The sequence below is a fragment of the Xyrauchen texanus genome, chromosome 1 (genome assembly GCF_025860055.1).
Source record: "Xyrauchen texanus isolate HMW12.3.18 chromosome 1, RBS_HiC_50CHRs, whole genome shotgun sequence".
NCBI lineage: Eukaryota > Metazoa > Chordata > Actinopteri > Cypriniformes > Catostomidae > Xyrauchen > Xyrauchen texanus.
Window position 1 is genome coordinate 21,613,049 of NC_068276.1, and position 20,553 is coordinate 21,633,601.

Sequence of the window (20,553 nt, forward strand, 5' to 3'; positions counted from 1 at the left end):
ATGTCTTCATCTACACTATATTTTCTGATCAAATATGACACGGTTAACAGAAAACACATAGTTTGAATATATTTGAATTCTAAACTTAATACATGAAGTTTCCTTGTGTACAGAAGCATGTGAACCTTTGGGATTCAGACATCCCAAAGGTTTCACATGCAAGGAAATGTTAATTGAAATTATATGTTTTTACTTTCAAATTCTAGGGAGAAATTAACGAGGCCAAAACATGCAAAAAACGAAAGGGTTCATAATTTTCAAACATGATCTCTCTCTCACACGCACGCACGCACGCACACACACACACACACACACACACACACACACACACACACACACACACACACACACTAATTGAATTGTATAAGAATTTTTCAATAATTCACACACCTTCTTACAATACACTTTACTAAGATTGTATTGCCAGTAAAGTGTTGTAAAGTTCTGTTGCTTGTAACATTTGGTGGCATGGAAAGTGTATAGCCTGATCAGCCAGGGAAGAATGAAACATCTCAAACATTTTCAGTTCAAGTTTTACATATATTTTCCAGTGAGAATGAAAGCACTGCACTAATGCAATTTAGTCCGTTTGTGGCATAACAGTGAAAAAAAAACATTTGTCTACTTTTTCATTCTAGAACCCTTAAAGTAATACATTACAGAAATTGTAAACATTGAGACAAAATATTGGTAATAATAATAAATAACTATATTTATTGCTAAAAATGGAAAGATTCTGAGATGCACTGTGATGTCAGAGAGAAGTGAGATCCAACCAAAATCTGAAATTTTACATGTAAACATATTCTTAAACAGGGTTACAAAAGAGAGCAAAATAAGTCCAAACTGGACTAGGGATGAGTTTAGTTTGGTCCTCCGGACGCTGGGTATTAGTGCATTGCAAAAAATGTCTTGTCAGGTAACCTGAAAATATGTTTCATGTGGTAACCTCTGAATTACTTGTTTTTATTTGTCAAAAATAAAATGAAATATAACTGAAGTGGCCTGACTACATAGTGTGGTAGAAAATGCAGTCAGTTTTAAGGGTCAGATCAAGTAGAAATAGTGCTTTCAAAAATTTTATTTCAATTTGACATTGTTGTAACATAAATACGTTATAGATAAAGGAATTTGTCATACAGTAAATTATTTGTACATTAATAATTATACTGATTAAAAATGAAAACACATGTATTTCTGAAAGTATACAGCCCTTGGACGAAATCTCGTCTCACACTTTAATGATAGCCTTCCCGATTCCATCCCCCTTCAGCATCCTCATGAAGGCAGTTGTCATATTCTCAAAGCCAGCAGTGACCACTTCCTTTGTCTTCAGCTTGCCCTGCAATGAAAAGGTTGAACACGTCTGACCTTAAAACATATGCGAGCAAACATGTTCTCATTTCGGGCTGATTCTTCTAAAAGCAGTGTAATGCTACTTACACAACTCAAGTAAGGTTCAGATTATGAGGCAATGGTAAGGTTTATTCGAAAAGTTATTTTCATTGAATTAAACCAATTTGGTTCCTTTCTAAAGTAACTTGCCTCTTTCATCCATTGCAGCATTCTCTTGACAGACTCTTCATCTTTGTGTTTCCACTGTGCCACCATAAAGCCTTCTATCTTAAGTTGCCGAGTAATTATCACATGGTGAGGATAAGGACCTTTATGAGACACAACAATCAGTTTTAATGTTCCAAAGTTACATTACCCAGCTTGCTTTTTCTCTCTTATTAAAAGGGTTATTCAATGAGAAACAGGTCAATTCGTGTCTTGTCACTGTGGGTCCTCTAGTGGTTGTTCTGTGCAACCATTCAAAAGTGGAAAAAAGAAAGAAATCCCATATTGCCTTTGATTCATAAATAGCCACAAGAGGTCAGTGTCCATTAAAGTGTTAAAGACATACACATTTGTGGTGTTGTGTCATTGTATGTTGCTATTCCACCACAGACAGCAATACGGCCTCCTGACTTCATGTTGTTCAGTGCTGCAGTAAAGAACGGCCCAGCCACCTGTACAGGATAACACACACGCACACAAAACAACACAGTGTTAGTTGAACAAAACCAGTTTCCTCACTGTAGATGCTTTGACATTTATAAACAAAATGTAAATGGGAATTACATTCTCAAAGTAGCAGTCATATCCTTCAGGTGAAGCGTTCCTCAGCGCTTCATCCAGTGAGGGGACAGTTTTGTAATTGAAGGCCTGGTCAAAGCCCAGCTCTTTCAGATATGCCACTTTTTCATCAGTACCTGCTGAACCCACCACCTTACAGCCTTTGATCTTGCAGATTTGACCAACCATTGCACCTACTGCACCAGCTGCTGCACTTACCAGCACAGTTTCACCAGGCTGTACCTTGCATACCTCTTCCAGGCCATAAAGGGCGGTTAAACTAGTGAGGGTGAGTTAGAAAATTAAACAGTGTTGTAAATCAATAACATATAAAAAGGGCAGTACAGTTTGTGAGGCTATTGCTTAGGATTCAAATAATTTTGACACTGAGCCTGATTATGAGAATTCCTAATGAGAGTCTATGTTTCATTGCCTTTCATTTAAATCTCTTTCTGGCTGTAGTAGTGATAACGTTACCCAGGCATCCCTAAGGAACCAAGGGCCAGGGACATTGGAATGTCTTTGGGCCATTCAGGTACTATTTGGGTCAAGATGGGCCCGTTTGGGCCCTTCGATTTGGTTACAGTGTGTGTCCTCCACCCACACTCAGCTAGCACGTAACATCCCTCAGGAAATTCTGGGTCCTTGCTCTTTAGCACCCTGGCAACCAAACAATGAATTAGGATATTTTTTCATGGTAGTTTTGGTAAAACTGGTAACACCTGTTTTTGAATTAATATGTTCGTGAAATGTTTATGACACTACATATAATTACTTTAAATAAGAACATTTGCATATTTTCCTGGTTAAATTAAACACACATTCAATGTCTTTCTTCCACCGAATACAAAAGTAGATGTTAGGCATAATGACAGTCTCTGTCACCATTCACTCTCATTGCATCTTTTACAATGAAAGTGAATAGTGATTAAAGCTCTCTGTCCAGCATTCTGCCTAACGTGTCCTTTTGTGTTCCATGGAAGAATAAATTCACATGGGTTTGGAACACAGCATGACAGTCAGTAAATGGTAGAATTTTCCTTTTGGATGAATTATTCAATTGAAGGCTAAAACATATTTAACATTGCGAATACAGTCCATTTTTTAATTGTACCCAAAAGTATAATTTATGGGTAGTTGACGCATAACGTTTCCATGTGCTGATTTTGTATTATCAACATTAAGATATGAATTTATATGAATATACAAGGGAAAGTTTTTTATTTTATTTGAGGTGCCATGACTGGTTATTATTTCTTTTAAGTTTCTCACCATTTCAATCACATATTTGCCTTCACTAGCTCATCCTAAATGGTCCTGCAGTGAGACTAATTAATTTTTAGTACAAATATCCCATGTAAACTCATAATATGACATCATAAACAATGCATGCATAATAGTTAATTATCAAAATGCTTTTGTTTAAAAATACTTTTAGATAGCATGTCACACACCACAGGATGTCAACTTAAATAACTAAAAATAACAAATACATCGCAATCTAAATGGTAAAGTTGTTGTTTTCCCTTACTTTGCCAGCTGAGTTCCATACTGCACGTCTCCCTCATTCATCCACATTCTACTCAGAGCTCTGTGGAAGCAATAGAGGGAGAGATCTGGAAATACTGTACTCCACCATACAGCATAATGGTAAATTATGCAATATCAAACATTTTTACATTATAATGCTTCATTATAACTTAAAGCATGGATACATCACCTCATGTATGGATCAACACTGAAATAAATAGCCTCCACAAGCACATCTGGAACACAAGTAATTACAAAAAATAAGCAAGGCTCAGCGCAGGTAGCAAAAAAAGACAAATATCTAAAAACACCATACCTCCATCTTTGAGCTCAGGCACAATTTCTTCTCTCAGCTCAAAGTTACTTTCCTTTGGAAAACCCTCAAAATGTTTTTTGAGGACCCACATTTTTGCTTTAACCATGATTGTATTTCAATGAAAGGTGCACAGTTCCACAAACTAGATGTGGTTCTGAGAGAAGAAGCCTGCTTTTATTGCACTGGCAACGTTACATAATAAATTTTTATTGACTGAAATGACATTGCAAATTCTTATCATCTCTGAACTTATATTTATTGGTTATGTACATCTCACTTTTGTTTATAAACTGGTGCTTGTGAAAAACATGTAGGCTAGAGATTTGTACTATTGAAAGGGGATGAGGTGTGAGTTGTACACCCATTTGACTTCTACTCATTTGCAATGAAATATGAGGCAGTAGGATTATATATGGTCTATCCATACCTAACCTTTCTGCTGTCTGTATAGAGCCAAGGATAGCAAAGTTCCTCTTCTGTTTCAGGAAATGAAGGTGACCAGAATTAGGTCATATTTTAGGTAGATGGCTGACATTCATGAGGAGTAGTTAGGTACTGCTTCTATTGTAAATATTAGTGTTTTCAGCTGCAACCTGGTCATAGGCTGCTTACAGGCAGGCAACATGTGGTTTGGTTGGTGGCATCTCAGATCAGATGGGCGACTTTAGGTTGCTGTAAAGAATTGTTCCCCACAGCAGTAACATACAAAACAATATCTTAAATTGGGAGTACAATGAATTGGTTTTGTGAACTTAAACCAGAAGCTTGACTCATCATGAATAAGCAGCTTGTATTGATATTAGGAATTCTGCACTGATAAGGTAGTGTGTCAATGAGGTCAAGTGCCTCAAACATTATATACTATATCTCTAACACTTTTTGCCAGAACTTTAGCAATTAGTAGTAAGGACTTAAAGGGATAGTTCACCCCCAAATTAAAATATTCTTATCATTTTCTCCCAGATGTGTATGACTTTCTTTCTTCTGCTGAACCCAAATAAATATTTTTGTAAAAACATTTCAGCTCTGTTGGTCTTCACAATGAAAGTAAATGGTGACCACAACTTTTAAGCTAAAAAAAGCACATAAAGGCAGCATAAAAGCAATCCATACAACTCCAGTGGTTAAATCCATGTCTTCTGAAGCGATATGATAGGTGTGGGTGAGAAACAGATCAATATTTAAGTCCATTCTTACTATATTCACATTTGACCAGCCTCAACCAGTAGGTGGCTGACTGTGAAAGTCACTTCCACACTAGAAAATTACTAAAATATCTGTTTCTCATCCACACCTATCATATTGCTTCAGAAGATAAGGAATTAACCACTGGAGTCTTGGAGTGGCATTGATTCAACAAGGTGCTGAAAGCATTCTTTATAAATGTTGGCCCATACTGATAGGATAACATCTTGCAGTTGATGGAGATTTGTGGGATGCACATCCAGGGTACGAAGCTCCCGTTCCACCACATCCCAAAGATGCTCTATTGGGTTGAGATCTGGTGACTGTGGGGGCCATTTTAGTACAGTGAACTCATTGTCATGTTCAAGAAACCAATTTGAAATGATTCGAGCTTTGTGACATGGTGCATTATCCTGCTGGAAGTAGCCATCAGAAGATGGGTACATGGTGGCCATAAAGGGATGGACATGGTCAGAAACAATGCTCAGGTAGGCCGTGGCATTTAAACGATGCCCAATTGGCACTAAGGGACCTAAAGTGTGCCAAGAAAACATCCCCCACACCATCACACCACCACCACCAGCCTGCACAGTGGTAACAAGGCATGATGGATCCATGTTCTCATTCTGTTTACGCCAAATTCTGACTCTACCATCTGAATGTCTCAACAGAAATCGAGACTCATCAGACCAGGCAACATTTTTCCAGTCTTCAACTGTCCAATTTTGGTGTGCTCTTGCAAATTGTAGCCTCTTTTTCCTATTTGTAGTGGAGATGAGTGGTACCCGGTGGGTTCTTCTGCTGTTGTAGCCCATCCGCCTCAAGGTTGTGCATGTTGTGGCTTCACAAATGCTTTGCTGCATACCTCGGTTGTAACGAGTGGTTATTTCAGGCAAAGTTGCTCTTCTATCAGCTTGAATCAGTCGGCCCATTCTCCTCTGACCTCTAGCATCAACAAGGCATTTTTGCCCACAGGACTGCCGCATACTGGATGTTTTTCCTTTTCACACCATTCTTTGTAAACCCTAGAAATGGTTGTGCATGAAAATCCCAGTAACTGAGTAGATTGTGAAATACTCAGACCGGCCCGTCTGGCACCAACAACCATGCCACGCTCAAAATTGCTTAAATCACCTTTCTTTCCCATTCTGACATTCAGTTTGGAGTTCAGGAGATTGTCTTGACCAGGACCACACCCCTAAATGCATTGAAGCAACTGCCATGTGATTGGTTGATTAGATAATTGCATTAATGAGAAATTGAACAGGTGTTCCTAATAATCCTTTAGGTGAGTTTATATGAATTAATGAAATATGCCATAACATTTCAATTAGTTTATATTATTTAAAATAGAGTTGGATTGTTTTATGTCTCTAAAAATTCTGCAAACACACCTTTTACAAGAACTGTATTACATTTATTTCGGATTGTTATATATGCTCTGTACAAATCTGAAATGATCTCATTACTTGAAACAAAGACAGCAGACAGTAGTAAATGCAATAAGAATTGCATTTCTCATTTCTAAATAATTATAGATATATTAAAAAAAGTACTAAAATAATTACTGTTACCGTTAAGTTCAGAATCATTAAGAGGTATCGGAATCATAAAATTCATTATGATTCCCAACCCTGGTGATAGCTTGTTCATGAAAACTTTCAGTTTCTCCTTCAACTTCGGTTTCCACAAGCTTGTAGAAATTCTGAATCATTTTCTTTTAAGACTTCAAAAAAAAAAAAAAATATATATATATATATATATATATATATATATATATATATATATATATATATATATATATATATATATATATATATATATATATATACATATATATATATATATATACACCTCGTAAAAATAGGCTTAATTTTAGAAAAAGTATCTTTTTAATTTCTTGATTTACACATTTCTCTGTCCTAGGAAATGTGACAGTCATTTAGAAAAAATAAAATGTATTAGAATCTTTATAAAACAAAGCAATTGACTTTGACCAGTAAACACACAACATGGAAATGATTAATTATTAATGCAGAATCACTAACAAAAAGGCAGCATTGATGTTCCATCTACAAACTACTGAAGCACTAGCTAGCTATCAGACTTTAACAATGGCCTTCCCGACATTTTGTCCCTCGAGCATCCCCATGAAAGCAGCAGGCATGTTTTCAAACTCATCAGTAACATGCTCTCTACACTTCAGCTTCCCCTGTAAAGAACCAAATCACAAAACAACAGAAATGGCACCATTATCAATTAGTGTAAAGTTATTATTTTTAGACAAAGCAATCTATACTCTGGCCAGTCCTTAAGAAACTTCTAAACTTAAAAAAAGACATGCACTCCTTAATAATCCAGTATTGTTGAATGAAGCCAAATGTTCATAACTTGCCTCTTGCATCCAGGTCAACATTCCCCTCAGTGACTCTTCATTTTTATGCTCCCACCTGCTCACCAAGAAACCTTCCATTTTCAACTGCTTAAAAATCATGTGCAGGTGTGGATAAGGGCCTACAAAGAAAAAACAAAACACATTAGCACTGCTTTAAATGGACAGTCTATGTATGCCTAATTCCTCTCAGTTTATCATTCAATAATGGTGATTAAGCATGTTTTGCATTTTGTCCAATATCACTCTGAAGGTGCAGAATCTCAGGAGTCAAGGTAATATATAGCACCCACTACTGGAAAACAGCAAAATGGCTATCACACACACACACACACCCACACCCACACTAGAATCAATACCCAGCCCTAATAAAAAGCATTTATTAGGGCTGGGTATTGACAGAGATTTCCAGATTCAATTGCATTTCACAAGCTCTTGATTCCATTCCAATTAGATTCATGTCAGAGTTTTTCAGTTATAATGTCCCTTTTGCTTACATATATGAATTAAATGATATCCCAGCTAATGCTGTTAATTATACAGGGGACCTGTATGAACCAAGTTCATTAGGAAATATTAATTTTACCAATTGTATATTATGACTTTTTCATCATTTGTCACATTTTGGCTTTTTAAAAATGAACAAATTTTTAAAAAACAAAATGAATGTATTCAATCAATAAATATTATTTTTCATTAATTATTTTTGTTACATACAGTTGAAGTCAGAAGTTTACATAGACCTTATCCAATTCTGTGAATGTGAGATGTCAGAATAGTAGACAGAATTATTATTTCAGCTTTTATTTCTTTCATCACATTCCCAGTAGGTCAGAAGTTTACATACACTTTGTTAATATTTGGTTGCATTGCCTTTAAATTGTTTAAATTGGGTCAAACTTTTTGGGTAGCCTTCCACAAGCTTCTCTCAATAAGTTGCTGGCCCATTTTGGCCCATTCCTCCAGACAGAACTGGTGTAACTGAGTCAGGTTTGTTGGCCTCCTTGCTCGCACACACTTTTTCAGTTCTGCCCACAAATTTTCTAGCGGATTGAGGTCAGGGCTTTGTGATGGCCACTTCAATACCTTGACTTGTCCTCAAGCCTTTTTGACACAACTCTGGAGGTGTGCTTGGGGTCATTGTACATTTGGAAGATCCAAGTTAAGCTTTAACTTTCTGGATGATGTCTTGAGATGCTGCTTCAATATATCAACATAACTTCCCTTCCTCATGATGCCATCTATTTTGTGAAGTGCACCAGTCCCTCCTGCAGCAAAGCACCCACACAACATAGTGCTGCCACCCCCGTGCTTCACGGTTGGGATGGTGTTCTTCGGCTTGCAAGTCTCACCCTTTTCCTCCAAACATATCGATGGTCATTATGGCCAAAAAGACAATTTTTGATTCATCAGACCAGAGGACATTTATTCAAAAAGTAAGATCTTCCAGGTGATGTTGATAAAGGACTCATTTTACTGTAGATATAGATACTTGTCTACCTGTTTCCCCCAGCATCTTCAAAAGGTCCTTTGCTGTTGTTCTGGGATTGAGGGTGGGTTGGACTCCACCCTCTCGTAAAGAAGCGATTGTTAATAGTTAAAAAATACTTTGTAAAAAATGTTTTTGCATCAAAGGTGATCATGTCATGTTAGAAGACATGAATTTATTTAATTTAACTGCTGGAGTCTATGTCTATGTCTAAAGGTATCTATGAACTTTATGCTGACTGTCTGTCATTTTTGGAGCTTCAAAAAGAAATCTCCATTCTCTTGCATTTTAAGGACCTACAGAGCTAAAATCTTTTTCTTATCAAACCTGGGATATAATGAGGGTGAGTACATAATGAGAGAATTTTCATTTTTGGGTCAACTATCCCTTTAAAGTTTGACATCCTGTGCTGTTGAATTCTTTCAGTTTTCCTAGTGCCTATTTAAGCTCTTAATGCTTTGAAAGAAGCAGTGGGTTTGTACCCTGGCATGCCTATGGCTCCAAGGGCATGGGAGAGGGGGACATCCTGAGGCCAGTCAGCCAAGACTTGTGTGATATCCTGCCCATCTGAAACTGTGTGTGTGTGTTCTCCATCCGCATTGACCAATCACATGGCAACCCACAGGAAATGATGTGTTATTGCTTTGAATCACTCTAAATTCAAAGAGATTGTGAAAAATGTAATTAACAAATGAAATGAACAACACTCAGTGTGCGATTTGAAGGTCCTGCTGTAGTAAAACCTGTCATGATGCAATTATAACTATAGTTGAAAATGAACTCAAATCTATTTACCATTGAATCATAACAACATACAAAAATAAATATACCATCAAAAAATACACCAGGTATCAGTTTGTAAGACCGACACATTTAATTGAAAGCTGCAATTGCAAGAGACATTCTCCTATTGTTGCACATTTTAAAAAGATGCTGAAAGCGATTTTAGCAGTTCTCAAATTTTCACAAGCTGCTGACTTAGCCACACCCCCTCTCTCCAATATCCCACATTTTAAAGATAACAAATGAACTTTATTAAGACAGACACCAAGCAAAAGCGGTTGTCAAAGACAACAGCAGCAAAATAGCACCCTCAGCTGACAATTGTTATGAGCAACATGGCATAAAAATGGCATAAAGCCTCAATAATTTGCTGCAATTATGATACTATGAGAATGTGCAAAATGATTGACAGGCAGAAAGCATCAGAGACCTCGGCCCGTGGACACATTTTTGTTTGCTGTTTAGGGAGTCTAGAGCTGTCACAGAGATCATGAGATTTTTTCATTAATATCTTTCAGGGAGTAGTACAATTTTTTGTATATCTTTCCATGAAAATAAATAAATAAATAAATAAATCGCTTACAGCAACTTTTTGACCGAACACTGTGCCAGTCCCTGAACTGTTTATTCCCAAGTGAATGTAAATGAATCACAGATCCTTTCTCACTTTAAAAAAAAAAAAGATAGCCATAGATGCTGTCGAATAGGATTATACTTAATTAAGCTGGTCTGAAGGTAATGTAGATGTCAAGCAGTTGTTATGTGAGAGAATGGTTATTTCTCTTACACGGCCACTTGAGTTCCGATCATCACGTCTCCAGCTTGCATTCGAACACGACTGTATGGTCTTTACAGATTTTGGAGGGGGAAAAAAAAGAACATTCATGTATAAATCACCTAAAAAGAATGATTTACAAACATGCAGGATCAGTATGGTGTTGCATGTCAACAGACAGACCTTAAATGCAGATATGTTGGTGCACTTGGTCATAAAAGTATTTTCTACTCACCGCATGTAAGGATCCACACTGAGGAACTGAGCCTCCAGAAGAACCTCTGAAAAACAAAAATAATAATTGTCCCTTTGCATTCGAAAGGGGGAAAGGGGAGCAGTAGAGTAAGAACATAATGAAATCTAAGAAGCACAAACCTCCATTTCTGGGCTCCGGGAGCTGCTCTTCTTTCAGCTCAAAGTCGCTGGCTTTGGGAAAGCCCTCAAAGTGTTGCTTCAGGACCCAAGTTTTAGCTTGAACCATGGCTCTTTGCTTGGAACAACAAAATGATTGAATATTATAAATAAACGAAACAAATATTGCATGCACGTTCCCACGGGTGCAAAGAAGAGTACAAGAGGTGAAGTCTTCCTTTGCAATATTAACATTAACAATATTAACAAAGGCCAACTTTCTCTACTCTAGTCTGTGCAACACTTCACAACAACACAAAAAGCAGCGGTCTGAACAGTAGCGGCGGGGGCCACCATACCTGTCCTAATACACATACCTGTCAATGCTGTGTCCACAAAGCTATCTATTCTTCTGTTATACTTGCGGCTTTGTAGTGCGCACAGCTACAGCTGCAGTGAACGTTATCTCTTGTTCGAGGGAGGGATCAAATCGCACTACAAGCCACTGAATCTCGGTCAGATGACATTTTTCTTTAATCTGATTGGCCAACTATATTTGCCAACCATTTCAGAGGAAGACGTATCTGAATGTTTTTTCCAGTAAAAAACTCCACTTCTATACATTTTTATTCACCGTAACGCAATATTGTAATACGTATCCAAATTCTGCGGCCATGAATATGCTTTTAAAATAATACGTTGATCAAGAACCCACGTCACGTCACGTCACGTGACGTAAGTAAGCGCGGGCATTTCGGAAGAGGCAAGCGAAAGACTGACCGTCCTGACGGATGACAACAAACCAACCTGAACTTTTTAAAGGTAGGGGCATTTAATTAGCTTTTAATCCGGTAAATACATATATAAATATAGTCATTTTTTAATTATATAGCAAATAAATTGTTCTCATTCCTCAGATAACCAGTAAGTAAGCTAACTTGGCCTAGTCAAAACGTTTATCAAGTCATTGGTTATTAAAAAGACACTTGGTTTCAAAATGAACATTGTTCATAATACATTTGTGCGTCAAACGAGTATTAAGGGTTCAGTACAAGTTAATCTAAATCGACACCATCTGTGGCATAATGTTGAAAGATATAGGGCCTACTTTTGAAACGTTTACAGATTGGCCCCGTTCACAAAGTGCGTTCCTCACTGAAACCCAGATTTTTTTCTGTTAAAGTAGGGGACTAGGATAAATCATCTTTTTGGTGAACATTATGCCTCACCTGCTGTCAATTGAGTTGAATTTGTATTGAAACGGAAACATTATTTTAAAACTACAGAAAGGCACGTGAGGAATTGGTCAGAGCCATGTCTGAAAATACTGTCTTACACAAGTGACGATGTGTGGAGGTCCAAACCTGCATAATTAATACATAAATGTAATAATACAAAAATAAAGGAATAAATGTCTTGATAAAACAAATATAATTAGTTTTTAATTACATTTATTACTGAATTTAGTATTGTATGACTTTATTCCTTTATTATTTTCTATAATTAATTTTAAATTTATTTTTATAATTTATAACTTTTTAATTATTTATTCATTTATTTGCATATTTTTTTATTTATGTGTTAATTGTTTATATTTATTTATTCCCACATATATTTATATATGTATTTATTTATACATGTATTTATTTGTACTTTTCTGTGTGCAATATTGAAATGAGGGAGGCGGTCCTTGCGGAGCTCCAGTGCATCAATGGATGAAATAAATGATTGCATAAATAATAATAAAAAACAAAACAAAAAGTTTTAAAGAATAAAAATAAAAAGAGAAAATTATAAATAAAAAGAGAAAATAATAAAGGAAATAAATTCAGGAATAACTTTTATTAAAAACGAATTATATTTGTTTTATCAAGACATTTATTTTCTTATTATTAAATGTATTTATTATTTTTGTCCTCCATAATGATGGGTCTTATTTGAGTCCTTATTCAGCCCGCCCCTTTTCCGGGCTCTGCTCTTCCGAATTGTCTCATCTAATTTCCCGTTTGGATAGACCTTTTTCATACTCCGGGTTTTGTTATGCGAAAGTAAACGATTGCAGAGTAAACTTTGACAGCGGTGAATGGGAGCTCACAGCATATAATATTTTTACTTATTTGCTCCAAGAGCAAAAGAAAAAAAAACCACTCTGATGTATGTCTTTCCAGAATAAGAAAAAATAGAGTGTTGGATTAAGACATAGATGAGAGAAGATGCCAAATTTACTGTCACTCTCACAGCAGCTGTGTTAATTCATTTTTTTATAATTAATTCCTAGGTAGTACAACACAAAGAAAATAACACAGAAACGTGTCATCTCATTCAGTGCAGTAAAGTTAGTTTTATATTTGACATTCGCGACAATACCAATTAAACTCTCCATGCCTATAACATTTTCAAGCATGTAAATGTTTGTAATATTCTATCAATAGATTTATAGGGATAATTTAATCTGTATAAAAAAAACTTAACGTCTTGTCCTATATTAAGAATAATATGTTGTGTGTTGCAGTTGGTTTCATGTCTCTAGGTCAAACGGTCATTGAGTTTAATGGAATTAGAATATTACAAATATTTACACACTATATTTATTTGAAAACATATAGAATGCAAATGCCACAAACAGAGTCTTGTCATAAAAGGGATATTTTTAAGAACATTTCATATTTGTTGTGATGTCATAATGTCAAATGGTTAAATTGTTTAATTGATTTATAGGGCTAATAAAATTGATATTTTTTAAAATTCAGCTTTGTGCTAGGCAAAGAAAACCTATTCATGCATTTCCAAGTTGGTTTGGCTTGAAAATGTTATAGGTACGGAGAGTTTAATGGGTATTGTCGCAAATGTCAAATATAAAACTAACTTTACCACACTATCACATTCTGTGAAAAAGGTTGATCAAAATGGATTATGTGTGGGAGCACAGAAAGTAATTTTCCCAAAGAGTTGGTGGTGTGAGTCTATAGTACACCTTTACTGCATGAAAATGCTAGTGAGGTTTTTCTGTCACTCTAAATGTTATTTTTTCCAAGTCCCGTGGAGGTAAATTGGACCTGGTAGATGTCATTCAAACAGCTTTGACAGACTGTACTTTTTCATAAGGCAAGCATTTCATTGTTATACATGTAATTCTGCTTAATTTTTGGGTTTCAACTTGTTAATAATTTGTGTTAAAATTAGGGCTGTCAATCAATTAACATTTTTAATCGAATTAATTACACGGTGTCCCGATTAATTAATCGCATATACAAATATTAGCTGAGAAAGCCCCTCATATAACAATAATTCTATATATAAAGATGACACATATTTATATCAAAATATAATTATACATAGTTATCTTAAATATTTAATTAATATTTATATTTTATATAATAAAAAAATATTCAGATAATTCAAATGCATTACATTCCTGTAGCAGAAGAGTTAATGATTGATAAGACAATACAAAAAGCTGCTTTAGAATACAATGTATTGTTTTTACCATATTATTGATCATAAGTCAATCTTTGGCATACAGTTCACAGCAATCCATTTCACAAGTGAATTTGTCAATCAGTTGGAGATTTATTAGTGAGGGCTTGTTTAAGAGCCCGTCAATCTACACCTGCGTCAGTCATGCTTATGTAGCGTCTCGGGTGCGTTGCATCATAAACAGAAAATGTTTAGGTCACTGTTTCAAGTTACATATAGTTTAATATTCAATCTTTAAACACAGCTTGAGATCCCTTAGATCGCATTTGCGCTCCTTCAAGTGTTTTGAATGCAAGAATGTAACAAGTTTGCGTAGTTCTGCCTACTGAAGTGTTTTCTTCACTGTATAAACTTTGCGTTGCTCATACAGCTGAAATTTCACTTACTGTCCGCTGGAGTAAACGGGTGGTACTACAAGCTTGCATTTCTCAGGAATCTTCCTCATTATGGTCTGATTAATTGCGCAAATTTAAATAAAACGCTTTATTTTTTGTCAAATTAATCGCATTGAATTAACGTGTTAAAACGACAGCCCTAGTTAAAATGTGTAGTTGAAATGAAATTTCCCACAGTGACAGCTTGCATTATTACTCATGCAAGTTCAACAAGAAAGAAAATTACAATTGCTTTTTAAAATTAATTTGTCACCCTACATTTTTATAGGCTTAAATGTGATTAAAAGTGTTGTAAATGAAATATAAAATAAAACATACACTTTTACATGTATATGTGTGTATGGATAAATATTTTGGCACCCCTTCCCCCTTTCTGGTTTAATACTCAAAAATGTGCCTATCTTAACTGTAACACGAAGGGTGAATGACACAAGAAGGTCAGAGGTGTTGTATGAGATTTTTTATTTGAATTTTGTTGCATTAGCACAAACATATCAGTACATCCACAGTGTGAAGGTAGTATCTTCTGTATTTATGATTGTATGATTATATTCTTGTTTTAGAATTTCCCCAGTCTGCTTCCAGTTGTTTTGACATCCCTATAACCTGTAAATCCACTTCGCTAGCTAATTAGACATTGACATCATCACCATAGATATCTATAAAGAACCACTAGAACGGAAAATCAAAGACAACATTTTCAAGATGGCTGCGCGCAAGTTTCTCTGCAGCTGAAGGTGAATACATTTGATGATTTTCTTGAGAATAATAAGATTTTGTTTGTTTTTAAGGCATAGTTCACCCAAAAATGACAATTCTCTCATATACTCACCCTCTTGCCATCCCAGATGTGTATGACGTTCTTTTATTTTTTTTTTGCAGAACAGAATGATGTTTAGAAGAATATTTAAGCTCTGTAGGTCCAAACAATACAAGTGATTGGTGGCCAGACCTTTGAAGCTCCAAAAAGCACAAAGGCAGCACAAATGTAATCCATATGGCAAAAGAGGTTAAATCCCTCCTGAAGTGATATAATAGGTGTGGGTGTAAAACAGATCAATATTTAAGTCCTTTTTTTTTACTATAAATCTACTTTCAAACAGTCCTCCTATCCATATTCTAGAGGTAGACCGATTAATTGGTGCTGATTAGTTGCTTTTTGAAACTATTGGTTTTCTGCAAAAATCTATGCCAGTTGTTGATGACAGTTTTTTTCATCATTTCAAAATTCCATATTTTCACAGAGTCCCCAGTTTGTTTTTGGACTTGTTTGTACTTAAAATCCTGCATTATGCACCAAATGTTATTATTGGGATTTTAGTTGAAATTGAACAATAATTTTCATCTGGAATTTTATTCATTTTGGACTTTGTCTGTGCCCGTCATTGAACGGAAAGAATAAGTAAAATTTTTGACATTGTATTAATCTATTTTAAAAACTTTCAGCCGATTAATCGGTTATCAGCCTTTCCCACTACCTTAGTTATCAATATGTGCAAAATCCACTATCGGTTTAAAATTTATCCATTTTGTTTTCATTCAAGTATGTTGTGCTAATGTATTTTCAGCTTGTTTGTCTTCACCCAACATATATCAGGCAAAATATTACATTTATCTGTCAGAGCACTTCCAACTGAAACAGTTAGGCTTTGTGTTTGTGTTTTTCCTATTTTCACACTATCATGCAACACTCGCCTTGTTTGACCTCTCTTAAATGTGTAGAATGCCTAGAATAAGTTGGGCTTGCTCCCATGTCCTCTGACCATCCTCTTTAGGATAAAGGAAAATCTTGGAAGTGTGAGCCGACTTCACAAAAGCAGCCATGCTGGATGGGGCTCAGTTTGTTGGGGCGTTGTCGCAGTTGGGTTACCCACGGGCATCCTCGTTGAAAGGTTCTGAGTTTGACTGGTTATTTGACACAGCACCAGATAACTTGCACCTTTTACGGGTCGTCTGCAACAGACTAAACCGCAGCAATGTTCTAGCACTGGAGGAAGTGAAGGCATACAAGGCCCTCCGAGATTCTGGGAAGTCCATTTTGGATGAGGTGACACTGGGTGAACTTCTCAAGACCTGTTCACCCCTGGATGGAGCCGTATGGTCACAGGGCTCTTCTGCGCTGAGTCTAGAGGAAGATGTGTCGATTGAGGATCTTGAGAGAGAACTTCAAGCTCTCCACAAGGAGAAGCAACTGAAACAACGCAGACTCAACAAGCTGCAGATGCTGGCCACAAGCTGGGGGGCAAACTCCTCCACATCCCAAGCACTGCTGCAAGAAGGAGGGAATATGGTAAAGGATGCCAACTCCGATCTAGCGGGCGAAAACGCATGCACCAACTCCGCAGTAGAGAACCTGTCAAAGGAGGCCACCAAACTAGCTGGCTTTTTCCACAGCGACAGTCATTCCCTCAAGAGTAGAGATGGAGCGGGTCCACTTTCATTTGCTCAACCAGGGATCCCAGTGCTCCTCTCGCAGTTGTCTCTAGAGCCCTTCCTCCAACAGCAACAGCAATTCACCAAAGTGTTGACTGCCTACACCCAGTGTCAGTTCTTTCAGGGCATCTCAGATTTGATGGAGATTTCCACATCCAAACGGTGCCAGCTGACCAATCTGAGCTGCTGCAGTGAGAGTGAGGAAGAGGAAGATGAGGGAATAGTAGAGCACAGAAAGAAGGAGATGGCACGCCTGCAGTGGGCGTACATAGTGGCACAGTACCAGCTGCTGAAAGAAAGGGCATTGGAGAATGGAGACAAGGCAGTTAAAGAGTGGCTCACCCAGCAACTAAACAGCAGCACAGAGGTAAATACTAAAGATAACAGTTTATTGTTTATGAATACATATGGTCCATCCAAAACATTTCAAGAGTAATTATTTATTTTGTATTTATTTCTTTGCTCCCACTCCCCTTTTGATTTATAGTTCTTGTATATCATTCATATTTATTCATATTTTATGAAAAAGTTTGATTGTTTTTACTATTAAAACAAATTAACCGCTGGAATGAAAAATCTAAGAGCTTCTATGGCTGTACTTTGAGTATCGCCCTAAATATTGGAATTTGACTAAACAGACAATTTATGTGATTAGATTAAACTTTATTGTCATTGTGCAGAGTACAAGTACAAAGACAACGAAATGAAATCACTGTAGTGATTAAATGTATATCATAGCTGACGTTCAGTTCAATACAAGAAAATGAACTGATGAGCTAACTAATAAAAAAGAAATATTTTTACATTATTGTAAAACATTTCATTTATAAGCGTAACGTAATGAGTGCCATTAAGCCATGTCTGAAATGCATTACCTACTTGCAAACCAGTTTACCAAAATGGATTAAAATACATTTACACTTAAATTGGCAGTCAGCACCCCCCGAGCTTATGTAGGGCACTCTGCATGGATTGGAATTTACTGCTTTACAAAGTTGTTTTACCCAATTCTACTCTAAAATATGACAAAGCAAATTTGGATTGAGACTGATATTAGCTGATGTGGAACATAAAATTGGGGCAATATTTCCTCTGCCTTTCACTGTTAAGTATTTTCCTAATATACTATATTTATTATTTGTCTTATGCTCTCCCCTTATTTCTTTCTCATCCTCATAGTCTCTGTGCTACTCCCGGGCGAGCTGGCTTGAGCCTGACCTGCGATCCAAGCTCCTCACCATTCAGTCTGAAATTCAGTCTCTAATGTTAGATCCAGTCCACTCTGCATTACGAGAGAGTGCCTGTCTCCTAAATATTCCTGTAGTACGTGGTGACCTAGCTCTTCAGATTGCCAGGCAAAACTACTACACCTCCAGACAGACTGAAGTTTGTGACCAGCTTCTCCGTCAGAAGGTCTCCTTTGAACTTGTGCGCCTGGCCCAGGATTCGGAGCTCCTTAGGGGAAAGAGACTGATGGAGCAGCTTGGGGACATAGTGCAGAGGCTGAAGGGGGCCGTAGAAGCTGCTGATCAGAGAGAAAATATGCTGACTCAGTCTCACTTGACTCAAGTCCCTTACCTTGGACCTAATGCCAAACAACAGGTCATCAGCTCCAAGGACACAGCCTTTAGCAGGTAATACTTCCATACAATAAAATGATCAATTAATTGAGCAAAATTGACTATTTATCAGAGATTTGAAATAACCTCAGCAGTTTGTAAGCCTTATCTTTTGTTCATCCCTCAGGTTGCTGCAAATTCTTGAATTGGGTAAGGCTTCTACAGAGCGAGAGGATCCATTCCAAACATATGGTAGGCTGGAAGTAGCAGCCTCTAACCTACAGGGGGAGCTGATCACTGTACAAGAGGCCTTAGAAGGGGCCAGACGAGAGCAGGCCTACACTGGTGCTCGGTTAGAGCGTGATCGAGATGCAATCGACCAAGTGGCATACTCCGACATTGTGCAGCCTCTTCTGAGGCCGCAGGTATGTGCTACAGCCACATCTGCACTGGAGCTCTGCCCTCATGCACAGGTATGTCTTTCTTGTCTGTCTACTCTTCACACTCACTGCCATATTCTTCATCATCCCTCTGTGAAACCAAGAAATGTGAGCAGATTCATTTATCAAGTTTATGACTTGGTTTTTAGGGCATGTTTTTCTTGCACCTCTCAGTGGTTGGTCATAATTTTTGGGTGGTGGGTTTTCGGCAGGAATTTTGTTTTGGATCTGCTGTTTAAGACTTCATGTTTTCACTCTGGTGAAAAGGCACAAAATTGTCTTTTGCATCTGTTTTCTTGTTTTTACCCTCGTTTTAATGCAAAACAGTTTTGTTTTATAGCAGTTTCTTAAATCAATTGTATTCACTCTCTCTACCTGAACCATTCTTAAGGATAATGATTGGGATTGTGCTGTCCTTTCCCACACTTTCCCTTGTATGTCTGCTTTTCTGACCTGTCACTTCCTCTCCTACTCACTATCTCACTCTCTCTGTTTAGGAACTAACAATAGTTATTAATGAGTTGGAGGTCAAGCAGAAGACTCTGTACAAGCTTCTTGAGGACATAGTTGGTGACTTGAAGGCCAAACGAGCCAGGCTTGAACGCAGTGCCACTTTAAGAAGAGAAAGAGAACTGTATGTCTACTTCCACCTAGACCCCAGCAAGCTCATCAAAGCAGTAAGGGATATGGAGACTCGAGTAGGGGTTGTAGGATAAGAACTTAGGATCTACTTTGCTGTATACACCTTGTCTACATCAGCACAAATGTACAGAAGTCCATACTGCAAAGAAATGGTTGACTAAAATTTCTATTATTATAATATTGTTATACTCGTGTGTTCTTTTTCTGCAAAAATTTAGTTCTTTATGAGAAACTTAACAATTGTGTTAATTATCTTCAGATTTACTAATTTTGTATCTGTAACTTTACAAATGTGTCAAACATTGTTTCAAACTTTATATTTTTTTGTTGATTTAATGGTTTTTGTAAGTTTATGAATAAACCGTTTTTGTAACCTCAGTGTTTGAGAATTATTTTGATAAATGTTTTGGCTGCAAATCTTTCAGTTTAAAGTTTTTTGTTTTTTTTTTACCTGCTGTCTTGTTCTTTGCTTCTTTGCAAAATTTTAAGCCCTTAAGTTTCTTAAGCCCTTTTTTCAGAAAATCACCAGCCCATTGTGTGTACTATTCCTTCATAGTTCATGACGCCTGTGCTTGGAATAATGGATTTTCATTCATAATATGTTAGTGTAAAAGACAGCAGCCAATTGTTGTTGCTTGTCTCGGATTTTCTCATTTTGTTGTCAGACT

General features: G+C 36.7%; 3 protein-coding genes across 4 annotated transcripts; 1 reads left to right on the plus strand and 2 right to left on the minus strand.

The window, feature by feature from the left end:
- Positions 1-1,208: 1,208 nt before the first annotated feature.
- LOC127651853 (prostaglandin reductase 1-like) lies at positions 1,209-4,092 on the minus strand. The gene is made up of 8 exons (XM_052137892.1): positions 3,965-4,092; positions 3,839-3,884; positions 3,650-3,709; positions 2,596-2,778; positions 2,125-2,398; positions 1,907-2,012; positions 1,546-1,664; positions 1,209-1,342 (listed from the first exon to the last, which is right to left on the minus strand). The coding sequence occupies exons 1-8, from the start codon at positions 4,068-4,070 to the stop codon at positions 1,232-1,234; spliced, it is 1,005 nt and encodes a 334-aa protein (XP_051993852.1). The 5' UTR covers positions 4,071-4,092; the 3' UTR covers positions 1,209-1,231.
- A 2,914-nt stretch (positions 4,093-7,006) lies between these two features.
- LOC127651862 (prostaglandin reductase 1-like) lies at positions 7,007-11,417 on the minus strand. 2 transcript variants are annotated; one of them, XM_052137910.1, is made up of 6 exons: positions 11,317-11,417; positions 10,964-11,078; positions 10,824-10,869; positions 10,601-10,660; positions 7,545-7,663; positions 7,007-7,361 (listed from the first exon to the last, which is right to left on the minus strand). In XM_052137910.1, the coding sequence occupies exons 2-5, from the start codon at positions 11,067-11,069 to the stop codon at positions 7,633-7,635; spliced, it is 243 nt and encodes an 80-aa protein (XP_051993870.1). In that variant the 5' UTR covers positions 11,070-11,078; positions 11,317-11,417; the 3' UTR covers positions 7,007-7,361; positions 7,545-7,632. The 2 variants fall into 2 exon arrangements, with proteins under 2 accessions (XP_051993870.1, XP_051993861.1); XM_052137901.1 differs by lacking the exon at positions 7,007-7,361 and adding an exon at positions 9,513-9,684 and having other exon boundaries at positions 7,553-7,663.
- A 222-nt stretch (positions 11,418-11,639) lies between these two features.
- On the plus strand, positions 11,640-20,154 carry haus3 (HAUS augmin-like complex, subunit 3). The gene is made up of 5 exons (XM_052137881.1): positions 11,640-11,761; positions 16,587-17,611; positions 18,424-18,878; positions 18,991-19,276; positions 19,741-20,154. Exons 2-5 carry the CDS (start codon positions 16,634-16,636, stop codon positions 19,957-19,959), a joined length of 1,938 nt encoding a protein of 645 aa, XP_051993841.1. The 5' UTR covers positions 11,640-11,761; positions 16,587-16,633; the 3' UTR covers positions 19,960-20,154.
- The last annotated feature ends 399 nt before the right edge of the window (positions 20,155-20,553 follow it).